This window comes from Carya illinoinensis, chromosome 5 (genome assembly GCF_018687715.1).
Source record: "Carya illinoinensis cultivar Pawnee chromosome 5, C.illinoinensisPawnee_v1, whole genome shotgun sequence".
Taxonomy (NCBI): Eukaryota; Viridiplantae; Streptophyta; class Magnoliopsida; order Fagales; family Juglandaceae; genus Carya; species Carya illinoinensis.
In genome coordinates, this window is record NC_056756.1 from 5675888 (window position 1) to 5689962 (window position 14075).

Sequence of the window (14075 nt, forward strand, 5' to 3'; positions counted from 1 at the left end):
TAGCTAGCAATTTGCATTTTACACATCAATTTACACGTGTCAACACACAAAGAAGCCACTATTTTATTTGAAAATCCTCTTTTGTGTGCACATGATTGTTGTTGAAAATTGGAGGCTCATTACTTTAAAAAAGAGAGAGAAAAAAAATAAATAAAGCAAAATTGGAGGCGCTAAGAGAGGCGTGGGAAAGCAAGCACCGCACCGCAATCAGAGACAGAGAGGAAGGTAGAGGAATTAAGGAAAGGTAACACAGAGTGCCGTTGGGGCTCCATTGACGTGGCAGAGTCCACCCTCATATCCCGGATAAGTAATCGACACACAACGTCTACTTTTGCACACCTACGCACCGCTTTAAAGCCTCTTCTCTGTAACTCCAAAACTCTACTATCTAACCCTTTACGTTCTTTCTCTCAACCAAACAACCACCCTACCAAAAAAAAAATAAAAAAAATAAAAAGAAAAAAAGTTTCCATACCACCCATCCTCTGCTCTCTCTTTCTCTTCACTCGCAGATCATCAACATCATCATCGGATATATACATACATCCGTACATATTATCGTCGTCGTTGTCTTTTTCGTATATACGTTTTCAGAGTCATCCGTCGGCGTCGTGGTGGGGAGGGATCATTAGATGTGATGGCTGCGAGAGTGGAGTCGTCGCCGGAGGACGGGAAGGCTGTTGCTTTTGCCATGGATTTTCCCCTTGACGATTCAACTTCGTTTTCGAACTCTTCTCCCAGATTACCTCGTAGGCTTCGGCGGAGGCTCTTGGAGTGTAGGTCTCCTCCCAAGAGTACAGTCGAAGAAATCGAAGCCAAGCTCCGCGACGCTGATCTTCGGCGCCAGGTTTCTACTATTATACGTTTTCCCTAATTTTCACTTCGACGATGATTTTTGTCCGACTTTCTGTTTGTTTACCGAGGATATGAAGAAATAAAATAGAATTTTGAGGCTTTCTTTTTCTTCCACAAAAAAATAAAATAAAAAATTCGGTGCTGTTGGTTTCGTTCTCGAAATTGAATACTTGAGTATTTTTCCTTTTTTGTTTCCTCAGCTCTTTAATTTGTTCCCACTCACTTGTTTCTAATTTTTTCCAAGAATTTATTTTTAATTATTTGCTTTACGTTTCTACGTTTTAAACTCAGAAGATTTTTTGTTGGCTTGTGAAATTATTTGAACTTAATCTGATCAATCCATTCAGTGAATTAGAAGTCTGTTTTTCGCGCGATTTACTAAATAATTTCTCACTCATATTTTTCATTCTGTGATAATTTTGTCTAATTGGGTACCTTTTTACAACGATTTGTTAGCATATACTTCATGATTATAGTTTTTATATTCTTTTTCCGATCGTTGTGGATCCTGAGAAAGTCACACCTAAAATAATTAATTTTTTTTCCTGTTTTTGTGTTGATCAGTTTAGTATAGTCCGTAGTTTTCTCAGGAAGTAGATCAAATTTATAAAAATGACCTTTTTCTTAATTTTCTCAGCAACCAAACACGGCAAAAGAACGTTCTTACTTATTTTTCACTCTGAATCTCAGCGAATTGTCGCATATATATTGCTTTTGTAAAAAATAATTTTTATCTCTCTCGGTTAAAACTTTGTGCCGAAGCTTTTTTTTCCTTCTTGTGTTAGGTGAGAGTGGGTGCTTATTCTGTTTGGAACTTTGGATATGTCTGTTTTGCTCTTTCTTTTCGCATGAGCAACCCCCCCTCCTCTCTCTGTGTATGTTACACACGTACATATCAAAAATATTTTCTTCGCTTGATTGTTGTTGGAACTGATTAAGGGGATGCTTGGCAAACATGAGAATTTTCAAAAGTTCTCCCAACTTCTGATAATCCAAACATCACTCAGCTACACAAATCATTACCTTATCATTATTCAAACACAAAAATCATTACAACTTTTATCAATTTAAAAACAAAGCACACAAATTAATACAACTTTAACAAACTTCAAAACAAAATAATATAACAAATTATATTTAAAAAGTTTTTTAACTTTAGAATATTTTTATTCAATTTTTATATCTTATTTCTCAAAACCCAATGAAACCTATTTATTCAAACCATTTCACTACTATTCACAAAATTCTGACATACTCCAAGCATCTAAACATGCCCTAAATTCTCTCCTTCCTATACCGTCTTAGAAGTTTGGTATCATTGGTTTTTATTTTGTTCAATGCTTCTAAACGCTTTAATTTAAGGTAATAATTAATACTCGCTGGCCTTACTTGGATTTCTCTTTGATTTTTGATAAGTCAATCTTATTAGTAACACAGAGGGCACAACTCTGAATTTCTCTTTCTGAAACTATCATTTATTTTTTTGTCCCTTTGATGGCTCATGCTTACTTTTTTTTTTTTTTTAAAGTAAATTATTTCGTTCCTATATTCAATTTGATAAAATCAGCGACTTCTAGGTGTTTTTTTGGTCTTTGAATCCTGTAGTTCATTGGTTTTGGTTTGCATGCACCATAATCAAACATGAAGTTTTTAAAACTCTTTGTTTATCTAAATCTCTGTGAATTTTACTTTGGCTTACACTACAATTTTGTTTTGGATGCAGCAATACTATGAGAAACTGTCAAGCAAGGCTAGAGCGAAGCCGAGAAGCCCATCACGGTCTTCATCTCATGAGGATGATCTTGGTCAGCGTCTTGAAGCAAAGCTCCAAGCTGCTGAGCAGAAAAGGTAATATCTATGTAATTCAATTTCCACAACTTGCACATTTCTATATTCACGCCACAACACTGCAATTTAGTTGTGGCATTTCTGTATTATTTTTTTCTGCATCACGCTTTTCTGTTTGCTGTCAATTTTGTTGTTATTATTGTCACGATCTGCATGTACTTTGGATTATCTCCTAGTTATTCGAAATGTATATTTGGAACTTTTGAGTTCCTCACAATATCCACATCGCAGGATTTCACCTTTATAACTTAAAAACCTGTAAGTGATTTCAATAACTACCACACAACATCTCTACCGTGATTACCAAATTTCCATGCCAGACGCCTCAAATTTACTTTGATTACATAAATTTAAAGGACCAATAATTCTCATGGGACTGATTTCTGAAATTTACTTGCTTCTGACTTTTAGCTTCTTTTGCTTGTCAGAGGATTTCATGTGGGCCTTTTCTTTTTCATAATAAAATTCAAAAGAAACTATCACACTTGCGTCAATTATGTAAATTAAAAGAGTGCAGCCCAAAAAGAGAATGGTAATTACTGATAGTTGAATCACCAGGTTGAGCATTTTGGCAAAGGCCCAGATGCGACTAGCTAAGTTGGATGAGTTGCGGCAAGCAGCTAAAAGTGGGGTACAAATGCGTTATGAGAAAGAGCGGGAGAAGCTTGGAACAAAAGTGGAATCGCGGGTTCAGCAGGCAGCAGCAAATAGAATGCTTATGCTTAAGGCTTACAGGCAAAGGAGAGCCACACTAAAGGAGAGGTCATCTCAATCCTTATTGCGAAGGATGGCTCGGGATAGCAAGTACAAGGAGCGTGTTCGTGCTGCAATTCAACAAAAGCGTGCAGCTGCTGAGACAAAGCGACTAGGTTTGCTGGAAGCAGAGAAAAAGAGGGCACGTGCTCGGATGTTGCAAGTGCGACGGGTGGCTAAGTCTGTCTCTCACCAACGTGAGATTGAAAGGAGGAGTATGAGGGATAAGTTGGAAGATCGACTTCAGAGGGTATGCCTGTTTTCTGAATTGTGATTATAATTTCTTTACCGTGTGGTGTTTATTTAGTTTTCACTTGGCTTGAGTTGTGACTTTTATGGGGCTTTTTTTATATATAATTATCGTTTCTCATTGAATTTCATGATAATCAGGCAAAGAGACAAAGAGCAGAATATTTGAGGCAGCGAGGTAGGCTGCATGGACCTGTTCCCCCAAAGTGGAATAGGTTGCACAAACAGGCTGATCATCTTTCCCGAAAGTTAGCAAGGTATATAGCCTGTCATTACTACAGAATTTTTTTATTTATCTTAAAAGAAACTACAGAAGTTAAAGCATCACTGTTAGACTTTTAAAAGATTTGCTGAGCTGGGTTAAGTATTTAGCTCTGTATCCGTAGTTGCTATATATATATATTTTGCTTGGTATGTGAAACTGAACGTGATGAGGTGATCTAATGCAATATTTGGCCAGTACATTTCAGAGTAAGTATTGAGTTTGTGACATTTTCTATACAGTTTTGCAGGTATTGATCTGGAGATGAAAATATTTATATTTTAAGAACTTTTATTTTTTCTGTAGGACATTAATGTGACTTCTTTTTGATGTATTTTGTACTGTTTTGGCAATATTAGTTGATCGAATATGAATTCAAACATATAAATAGCCAGTGCTGTGAATGGACATTAAACATATCCAAGATTTTTTTTCCTTGTACAATACTGCACATTATTTTGAGGATGAAACAACATATTCTAATTGTGTTGCTTTCACTAGGTGCTGGAGGTGTTTCCTTAGGGTGAGGAAAACTACCTTAACCTTGGCAAAAGCTTATGATGCATTGAAAATGAATAAGCAGTCTGTGAAATCATTGCCATTTGAGCAGCTTGCACTTCTGATCGAATCATCTGCCACCCTTCAGACAGTGAAAGCTTTACTTGACCGGTTTGAGAGCCGGCTGAAGGTCTCCAGAGCTATTTCTGGTGCTAATCATCCGTCCTTTATGGATAACATTGACCACCTTCTCAAACGAGTTGCCTCTCCTAAGAGAAGGGATACTCCCAGGACTTCTAGGAGGAGCAAAGACGCAAAAAAAGTAGGTTTTGTTAGAGAGGCGGCCATTAGTCCAGATAAATTATCAAGGTATCCAGTGAGAGTGGTTCTTTGTGCTTACATGATATTGGGCCATCCAGATGCGGTGTTCAGTGACCAAGGAGAGCGTGAAATTGCTTTGGCCAAGTCTGCGGAGGATGTTATCCGGGAGTTTGAGATTTTGATAAAGATTGTACTGGAGGGTCCAGTTCAAAGTTTTGATGAAGAGTCTGACGTCAAATTACAAAAGTGTTGGACCTTCAGGTCTCAGCTCCAGGCATTTGACAAAGCATGGTGCTCCTACTTAAATTGCTTTGTGGTGTGGAAGGTTAAGGATGCTCAATTGTTGGAGAAGGATTTGGTGAGGGCAGCTTGCCAGCTTGAGCTCTCTATGATTCAAACTTGCAAGCTAACTCCAGGAGGAGAGAGTGTTGCTCTTACTCATGACATGAAGGCTATTCAGAAACAGGTCTTGCCTTAGCCCTTTAATCTATTATCTATTTTGGGAAATCACCAAACATGCAATTAAAGTTGTTGCAATTTGGTGAACTACCCATAAAGGTTATGTGTGCGGTTTTCAATTGGAGATTTAGTTTTTGGACTTTTGAAAAGGTCGAAAGATTTCTGGGGGCCAGTCCCAATAGTAAATGTTTTGATGGTTGTGAACTTTTCCATCTTCGATTTGATAAAAGCCTTGCAGGTTGAAATTACTGAAGTTTGCTATCAGTTTAATTTATGACATTAGAAGGAGTTGATATTGTGATGGTTCCTAGTTCTGTGGAAATATCCTGCTAATTGTCATGTTTGGATTTCTTGAATGCAGGTCACAGAAGATCAAAGACTTCTGAGGGAAAAAGTAAGACATTTGAGTGGGGATGTTGGGATTGAGCGTATGGAATCTGCTTTATCTGAAACCCGATCTAAATACTTTCAAGCGAAGGAGAATGGAAGCCCCATAGAATCTCCAATCACACAATTCATTTCTCCAAGCCCACCGAGCTCCTCAGGCAGTCCTTCTTATGTTGCTAGCTCAGATAAAGTAAGTGTTGTGGGTGGAAGTGTTGAACAGCCAAGCCATGTAGTTCGGACCTTATTCAAGGAAGATCATGCTTCCTCAACAAGAGGATTCGATTTCTCCTCACATAGAAGCAGTTTAGACCGTCAGCTGGGTTCATCAGATGAAAATCTGATCCCCGAGAATGAGCTGATTGTAAATGAATTCCTCCATGAGCAACGCCCTACTTTTAATGATAGCTTGAGTGCCACTGATGAAGATCAAAAGAATATTAAGGTTATTATCTACTGATTTTTTATTTTATGTTTTATAGTCCGCCCAACACTTCCATAAAAAATAGTCACTGAAAAGTAGCAGAACTCCATGATCCATTTATATATTTTACTGTCATCTTTTACTTACCCGTGAAAAAAAGTTCGTATTTTTCCTGTTATCAATATGCAAAAACATGCAGTTTAATTTTATTACGAGCGTACAAGCAAAATCGCACACTAATCTGCGTACAAATACTGATTTCTTCATATTTAAAATTTAAATTAGCACTGTTTTCAATAAAATCTAATTTTTGACCAATCACATTAGATTGACATATTAGTACGTAGTTGTGCTTACAACTAGATTTTTCCTTTTATTACTGTTAGTTACAAGCATCTGGTGGTAATATGTTTTCTTGGCTTACTATGGTGTAGGTGAACATAAAAGCGGCAATGGAGAAGGCATTTTGGGATGGCGTGATGGAATCTATGAAACAGGATGATCCTGACTATGATCGGGTTGTTCAGCTCATGAGGGAGGTGAGAGATGAAATTTGCGAGATGGCTCCACAGAACTGGAAGCAAGAGATTATTGATGCTATTGATTTAGACATTTTCTCTCAGGTAGTTCCTTCCTTAGCTGCAGCCAGTAATTACTCATAAAACCATCATATATTGATATTAACCCATATATTCCCCTTTTTAAGGTGCTAAAGTCAGGTAACCTGGACATTGATTACCTTGGAACGATTCTAGAGTTTGCATTGGTCACTTTGCAAAAGCTCTCTGCTCCAGTTAAGGACGATGAACTGAAGGCCAACCATCAGATGTTAATGAATGAGTTATCCGAGATATGTAAAGCCAGTGATGAGTCAAGATATTCCTGCGTAATTGCAATGATCAGGGGTCTGCGTTTTGTCCTAGAGCAGATTCAGGTGTGTTTTCATGCCTTTTCTCTATTGGTCTTGCACTTTTGTCTTTCCTTTTTAAGTTACCCTGCAAGAAGATAAATGTGTTTCTTCGTAATATGTTGCTCAAACACATCTGAAGTTAACGTATGCTAGTAAAATGTTGGGATTTGAAATTGTATTTTCTTTTATCTTCATGCCCAGTGGCAGCACTGGTTTGACTTGCTACTTGGCCAGGGCATATACATATGTACGGCTTTACTTTCTTGGTTATTATGTTGTTGCTGCAGTTTTGGTTATTATGGGGTTCAATGCCCAAAAATCGTTAGTCTATGATGTACTTTAGAATCATTTGATGGTCCATGGCTACCGTCATATTTTTATGGGACTGCTATTACTTTACTCTTGTATCATGGTGTTTAAGGTAATTTTCCTTATGTTTGATGCCTTCACAGTTGCTAATTATAGGCAGGCTTTGAGTAAAATGAGTCAGAAGTGGTGTTGACCACCAATCTTATCGATTGGTATAGCCAAGCTTTGTGATAGGGATGATAGGATATCTTTTGCTCCTTGCTAAAAGGAGTTTTGATATATTTTAAAGGGTAATGCTACTATGCCACCCAGGTTTGACCACTGGGCGTGCCCCCTAGTTCAAATTGCACTTTCTATTTTTTTTAAAACATCTTTGAACATTTAAAAAAAAAAAACACCAATACACTAACAGACACGTCCTTAACCGTTAAGTAAATAAAAAATGAAAAATGAAATAAAATGCATAAGTGGTCAAATTGAGAGGGCAAACTGAGGTGGCACAGTATTATTTTCCTATTTTATATGTGCGACTGATCTGGACATTTTCTGACAGGTGCTTAAGCAGGAGATAAGCAAAGCACGTTTAAGAATTATGGAGCCTTTGTTAAAGGGTCCTACTGGCTTGGACTACCTTAGAAATGCTTTTGCCAACCGTTATGGATCTCCATCTGATGCAAATACCTCTTTGCCATTGACGGTGCAGTGGCTTTCTTCCATTATAGGTTTCAAAGATGAGGAATGGGAAGAACATAAAAATCTCCTCTCCTCTTTGATGGGCTATGAAAAGTCAGTTCCAGGGTTTCTTCCTTCCGCCGCCCTTAGAACTGGTGGAAGCTTTCTGGTCAAAACAAATGGAAACCAAATGACAACTTCAGCTGCTAGAAGTAATGGTATGATCCTGGAATCAACATTTAAGTATTGTGTATATATTCAAAGGGTTTTGAGTTTCCAGTATTCTGACTAAGTTGATAATAGACACGTAAGAGTCGAAATCCACATTGTTCTTGATACTCTCTTCGTTTGGTTCTTGGATCAGGTGATCAACTAACTGAATGCAAGGGAGCAAAAGTTGACTTACTCGTGAGACTTGGGGTGTTGAAATTAGTAAGTGGGGTAGAAGGTCTCACGCAAGCAGCTCTGCCTGAAACTTTACTGCTTAACCTGTCTAGGTTGAGGTCTGTTCAAGCTCAAATTCAGAAGATTATTGTAATTTCCACAAGGTAAAATGGCTTTGCTGTGTGGGGAAAACAATATAGATCTAATTCTGAATTTTTTCAAAATATGTATCTTATCTTGATAGTTTAATTGTGATATATGTTAGCCATTAATATTGCATGCCTTATTCTTGATTGAAATGATTTATTAATTCGAAATTTTGTAAAATGCAGTATTTTAGTTTGCCAGCAGACCCTCCTGAGCGAGGCAGCAATAGCCACCCCAACAGACATGGAAAGCATAGTTGCAAAGTGTGTTGAGCGACTTTTGGATCTACTGGATCGAGTGGAAGATGCAGGTATTAAAGAAATTGTTGAAATAATTACTGAGTTCCCAATAGAGGGTGGGGAGAAGGTAGACACCGAGAAACTCAAGTTGCGGAGGGTGGTCACGGCCAGGATGTTATCAAAGAGCTTGCAAGCGGGGGATCCCGTTTTTCAAAAGGTGTCTCGCGCTGTTTATTTGGCTGCCAGAGGAGTCATGCTGGGGGGAAATGGGCACCAGGGAAAGAAATTAGCAGAAATGGCATTGCGACGAGTTGGAGCTGTATTGCTGACACAGAGGGTGGTGGAAGCGGCCGAAGTTTTAGTGGTGGCTGCCACCATTACCGTTGGTGTTCATGAGCCATGGTATACCCATCTGACTGCTAATATGTGATTGGATTTGAGAGAATAAAAAGCGTAGGAAGTACAGAAGACAATAATAATGAAAACATACACAGCTGTACATACTAGTGTGTGTAGTTGTACATTGAAGCTTATATGTATATATTATTATTATTATGCAGAATGATTTGATGTAAATGGTATCCAAGACTAATTTAAGTTTCTCGACTGTATTTATTCAACTGCTATTCCCTTCGTTTGCAAAGTCGAAAGGATGTGTTGTTATGTATATGTGTGTACGGATTAGATTTATTTGAATAAAAAGGACAGCAAACTCTCTCGCAGTCTGTCTTGTTCTATTTGCTGCAGTTCTTTGATTCGAAGTAGGGTTTTAACAATTTGTTTTATGAGCAATGTTATATACAGTCGTGGAATTGTAAATATCATGCAATCGCTTTGACAAAGAGTAGAGTCCATGATTAAAAAGTTATTTTTTTTTTCATGTAGATCTCATATTAATTCATTTTTTTCAAAGCGACTGCACGCCGCTTGCATAACCACGACTGTAAATATCATTTCTCTTGTTTTATATATTTCCATATCTATTTCTAAAGCTTCTCTTATCAGTAGATAAGACTTTTTTTAGCCATAGAGATTCCATAGTGAATCTAAAAATTGATAACATGACGAGGTATATTAGATTTTAAATTTATTTTTATTATAAAGGGCTCGTTTGAATTCGGTGATGAGATAAAATGAGGTAATGTTTATTATATTTTACATGAAAATTTAAAAAAATTGTAATAATGGGATGAGATGAGATGAAATCGTTTCTTAATCCAAACAGCCTCTAAGCTTGAAATATTATTTTGGTTTCTTGAATTAATTTTAACAAGAAAATTATTAGCATGAAATTATGTATTTTTATTTTTTATTTTTTTAATGTAAGTCTCGAGATAAATGTCATCAGTTTTGCAAAACTCATTAAGTTTATTATGAAATTCATTTAGAAAATAGAATCATTCATAGTAAACGAGGAGAAAAGAGGAAAAACAGACTGTTCATTTTCTAGGCAACAAGTCACATGAGGTTAATAAGAATAACCCATTCCATACACCAACAAATTCAATCTTCCAAATTGTTTGAACCCAATGATTAAACTGATTAAAAAAATAAAATAAAAAGAAAATCCATTTCCTTGATCTGGCTTTGTTGCCTCACAGACTCTTTCCATGACGGTCATGTTGGATCTGTGACCTCGAATGTATAAGAGGCTTCAATCCAGTTAACTCAGGGTCGGGCAAAAACTTGTAGGGTAGTTTGCTGTCTTCCATTTTCCTAAAAGTTATGGAAATCCTGCAAATTTAAGATAAGCAAAAATAAGGAATGATTTTAAATAAATATATAAACATCTTTCATCTTTTGCTTCTGGGAGTGGCAAATGAAAAGGGTTACCTTTTTGTTGGGACACCTGGAATACAGTGTTTAGCAACATCAGCTCCATTACCATTTAGAACAAACACTGACCTGCAAACAGGAAAAATGGCAGTTTTTTTTTAAGCATGAGATCAAAGATGAAAGTTATCAAACATACAACTTACTAAATTCCTACTTCAATATCCCCCATAGAAGCATTGAACTTCTTTTGAATGATGAACTGGTTTGAGCAACATCTTAAGATAGATAACAATGAATTCTACTACGCATGCATTTACACTGCATATTTGTTTATGGAATTATGATCCTTGAAAAGAAAAAAGCACCAAGAAACTAATAAAACATTGCTCATTGAAAGAGTACAGAAGCATACCCGACAGGCAGAGGTATAGAGACAGGCCCTGAAAACTCTCCAGGTCCCACAATCTTCAAAGTCGACCCAAGAACTATGTTGCATTCTGACAGTAAGGAAAGAGTGCAAAAGGGTCGAACAAAGTCGTGATGATCAATGTGAGGGGGAATGCAATCGCCTTCTTCATATATATTCACAATGCAGCTGTTAGGGATGCATGTTGGGGGCATGACATTCCACCTGACTATCCTCTTGATAATTTGCTTAAACAATGGCGGTATCGGATCCACTTCTTCCCCTCTTATAATGCCTGGAAGGTTCCCATATTTATCCTGTAAGGTTGCTAAATTAATATCACACATTTGGCTATGGTTGTAAAGATGTATCAGAAAAGGTAAGAAAGATGCATGTAAGAATTGGAATTGAAATTACCACTGCATAATTGTAGCAGCAGCCAAATTGTAACGTCACGCGTCCTTTGCCGCGCATCCACTTTCTAGGTTCTGAATATGTACGCTCTGTTCACCCATGAGATAAAGCTTTAACCTTCTAATTTTCTTGATAGTATAAGCCATATTTCAATCCCCCACCCCCGTCCTTTGTTTCTCAAGTTCATAGCACATATCAAAACAGGTTCACATGAATCATAACTTTGCAAGAAGTAACTTTTTTCCCACCAGAAACGTATTTCTTCTATGCTATTGACAGCACATGATGTGCAAGATTGCTTAATTACATGAAGAATTATCAAGTACCTATGCCTTTCTTTCAAGAACAATGCAAAAGTATATTCTGAGGTCCTTCTAACCAAAAAGAGCAGGCTCTCTGTGAATTCAATTTAACATATTCTCTTGTTGGAACTACATGATGCGATATTGTCAAATCCTATTTCATAAACCTAGAAAAAAACACTAAGGACTAACTCTCACTCTAGCATCATGATAAAACCCCGGAACTGAAATGCAAAACACAAAAAGGAAAGGTGCAGTGCGCAGTAGAATATATTAAATGAAGGAAAGTTTACTAGACAAATGTTTGAAGCCTCTGAATGAATTAAAAGAAAGCAAGAAATACTATAAAAACCTCTCAGCAGCCCCCTTTGCCCCTTTCTTTGTAACTCGTAGATACATTCCACAATCTCCTTCTGCTCCTCGGTATTGAAAACCCGGGTATGAAGCTCTAGACCTTGAAGCACATTTGTTCGTTTTCCATCGATTCTGTCAATGTAGACGAAGTCTTTTTTCCTGTCAACTTGAGATATTCGGATATGCTCTTTTTTCTCCTCAGACAACCCATTATCAGCCCCAGATAAAACTCTGCTGACTCTATCATTCGCTATTATTTCAGAATCCGAATCATATGAATTATTTTTGTTGTTTGCCGATTCACGCAAAGAATCAGAGCCGAACCTTTTTCGTCTTGACGAGTAGATAGGTCGAGGCATTTGGGGAATGCTCTCGGAAGCACGCACTCGCTTATAAGGCTTCCTATAGAAATTTTCTGAACGTTCAATGCTATAATTCGACTGGGGTATTTCCCTCACATCCTCTGCATAAAAAAGGAACCAGAAAATTATAGGGTCAATTGGAGCTTGTACACGTTTCGGTACTTTCCGGGCAATTTGAGAACTCAAAAAAGGAAACAACTTGAATCTTTCTATTTTTCTCGAGAGAATTAAACAGGAAAAAGAAACTGTCAGAAAGTAAATCATGAGCAGTGAGAAAAGTTAGATCGAGCAAAGGAAGAGGACGAGAACCAAGGTTTACAAGAAAACAGAGTATGCTCAGAAGAAGGAGACGAAGAAAAGGAAAATGAAGACGAAGATTTGCGTACTGTATTCGATTCTTTCTGGTTACATAACTTTGTATTTATAGTAATCTACGAAGGATGAAAAATAAAAATAAAAATAAAATAAACTTATAAACTTGGCTTTGCTTGATACACGAAATAAAATCAATCGAATTGAATAACTAGTTAACTGCAAATTGCAGGTAGTTTAGTTGAATTGTCACATAAGAGAGAACCAGGAAATAAAAAAAAAGGAACAATGTTTAAAGAACTCAAGAACAGACTTTTACGTCTCGGTTTTGGTCACAAAAAGGACAAAATTCTTGAAAGAAAAAGATTCTAACAGAAATCCGAAGCAATCCTGAAACTCAAGTGAATACTTGAATTTAAGAAAAATATCAATTCAAAAGCTCGTACCTTGTCGCCTTATTTCTGAACGATGCGACTCAAAATGATCCCAATATCTCTTCTGACTATGTTCTCCTGAGCTTCTCTTCCATTCGAGCACCCGTAATGATCCTCTTCTGGGGCTTCGAAGATGGCGATGGTTATGGCGATGGCGATACGTCCGGCGACGATCCTCAAAGTTTCTGTTCGATCCTCGTATCTGATGGTGATACATGGGGTGGTGATCCTCAAAGTTTCTGTTCGATCCTGGTATCATCTTGGCCTTGGTTGTTGTACGATGATGTGCGATTTTGAGACTTTCTCTTCTATGTCTTCCTTCTCACTCAGGAACCAAATGCGAAATCCAACAAAGACTACTACTGGGTCTTCGGGTAAGATGGAATTCAGAGCTTGTTTTGCTTCATAGTAGTGAGAGAGGGGGGGACAGAAGCAGAGACAGAGACAGAGAGTGAACTTAGAGAGAACAGAGCAGGCAAGAACGACGACATGGCTTTGGTCCTGCGGTATGTCTTTCAGTTATAAATGCGGGTAAAAAAATGACGTGCTAGTTTATGAACCGTAGGATATTATTTGCCCTACACGTGGAGAACGTCGGATAAGCAGTGATACTTCCAGGTACTTTCCTGTGTAATGCAAGAAACTCAACAAAGTCAAGTCGTTGCATTCCAAAAAAAAAAAAAAAACCAAAGTCTTCGTCAAGTCGTTTTTTTTTTTTTGCCCTTTCGGTACATATTCTACTAAAAAGCCCTTACTTTGTCATCAAGTCATTGCTTTTATATGCAGTGTAGGCGGAGGGAGTTGAATGCAAACTAATTTATATAATATAAATGATATTTATAATTGTAAAATGTATAAATATTATATAATTTTTTTTAAATAAATAGATAAATATAAATTTACATAAAAAAAATATATATAATTTTTTAATAATAAATTTTATTTTATTTTAAAATTTATACTATATTTACACTTCACTTAAATTTACTCGTTTTAATAGT

At 37.0% G+C, this 14075-nt stretch overlaps 2 protein-coding genes across 2 annotated transcripts; one reads left to right on the plus strand and one right to left on the minus strand.

Moving 5' to 3' along the window:
• Positions 1–186: 186 nt before the first annotated feature.
• Positions 187–9451, plus strand: LOC122310597. Its single transcript, XM_043124599.1, has 11 exons — positions 187–847; positions 2579–2703; positions 3262–3706; positions 3847–3962; positions 4469–5252; positions 5607–6074; positions 6488–6676; positions 6760–6987; positions 7826–8162; positions 8309–8492; positions 8661–9451. Exons 1-11 carry the CDS (start codon positions 638–640, stop codon positions 9142–9144), a joined length of 3570 nt encoding a protein of 1189 aa, XP_042980533.1. The 5' UTR covers positions 187–637; the 3' UTR covers positions 9145–9451.
• Positions 9452–10133: 682 nt separating this feature from the next.
• LOC122310598 (RNA demethylase ALKBH9B-like) lies at positions 10134–13580 on the minus strand. The gene is made up of 6 exons (XM_043124600.1): positions 13087–13580; positions 11965–12429; positions 11314–11399; positions 10903–11213; positions 10548–10619; positions 10134–10448 (listed from the first exon to the last, which is right to left on the minus strand). Exons 1-6 carry the CDS (start codon positions 13331–13333, stop codon positions 10310–10312), a joined length of 1320 nt encoding a protein of 439 aa, XP_042980534.1. The 5' UTR covers positions 13334–13580; the 3' UTR covers positions 10134–10309.
• Positions 13581–14075: the final 495 nt, after the last annotated feature.

Coding starts and splice junctions, on each gene's coding strand:
- LOC122310597 (XM_043124599.1), top strand. CDS start 638: ATGGCTGCGAGAGTGGAGTCGTCGCCGGAGGACGGGAAGGCTGTTGCT. Junction 5,253..5,606: donor TGAAGGCTATTCAGAAACAG/GTCTTGCCTTAG, acceptor TCTTGAATGCAG/GTCACAGAAGATCAAAGACT. Junction 6,988..7,825: donor TTGTCCTAGAGCAGATTCAG/GTGTGTTTTCAT, acceptor ATTTTCTGACAG/GTGCTTAAGCAGGAGATAAG.
- LOC122310598 (XM_043124600.1), bottom strand. CDS start 13,333: ATGATACCAGGATCGAACAGAAACTTTGAGGATCACCACCCCATGTAT. Junction 11,400..11,964: donor GCAAAGGGGGCTGCTGAGAG/GTTTTTATAGTA, acceptor ATGGGTGAACAG/AGCGTACATATTCAGAACCT. Junction 11,214..11,313: donor GCTGCTACAATTATGCAGTG/GTAATTTCAATT, acceptor GCAACCTTACAG/GATAAATATGGGAACCTTCC.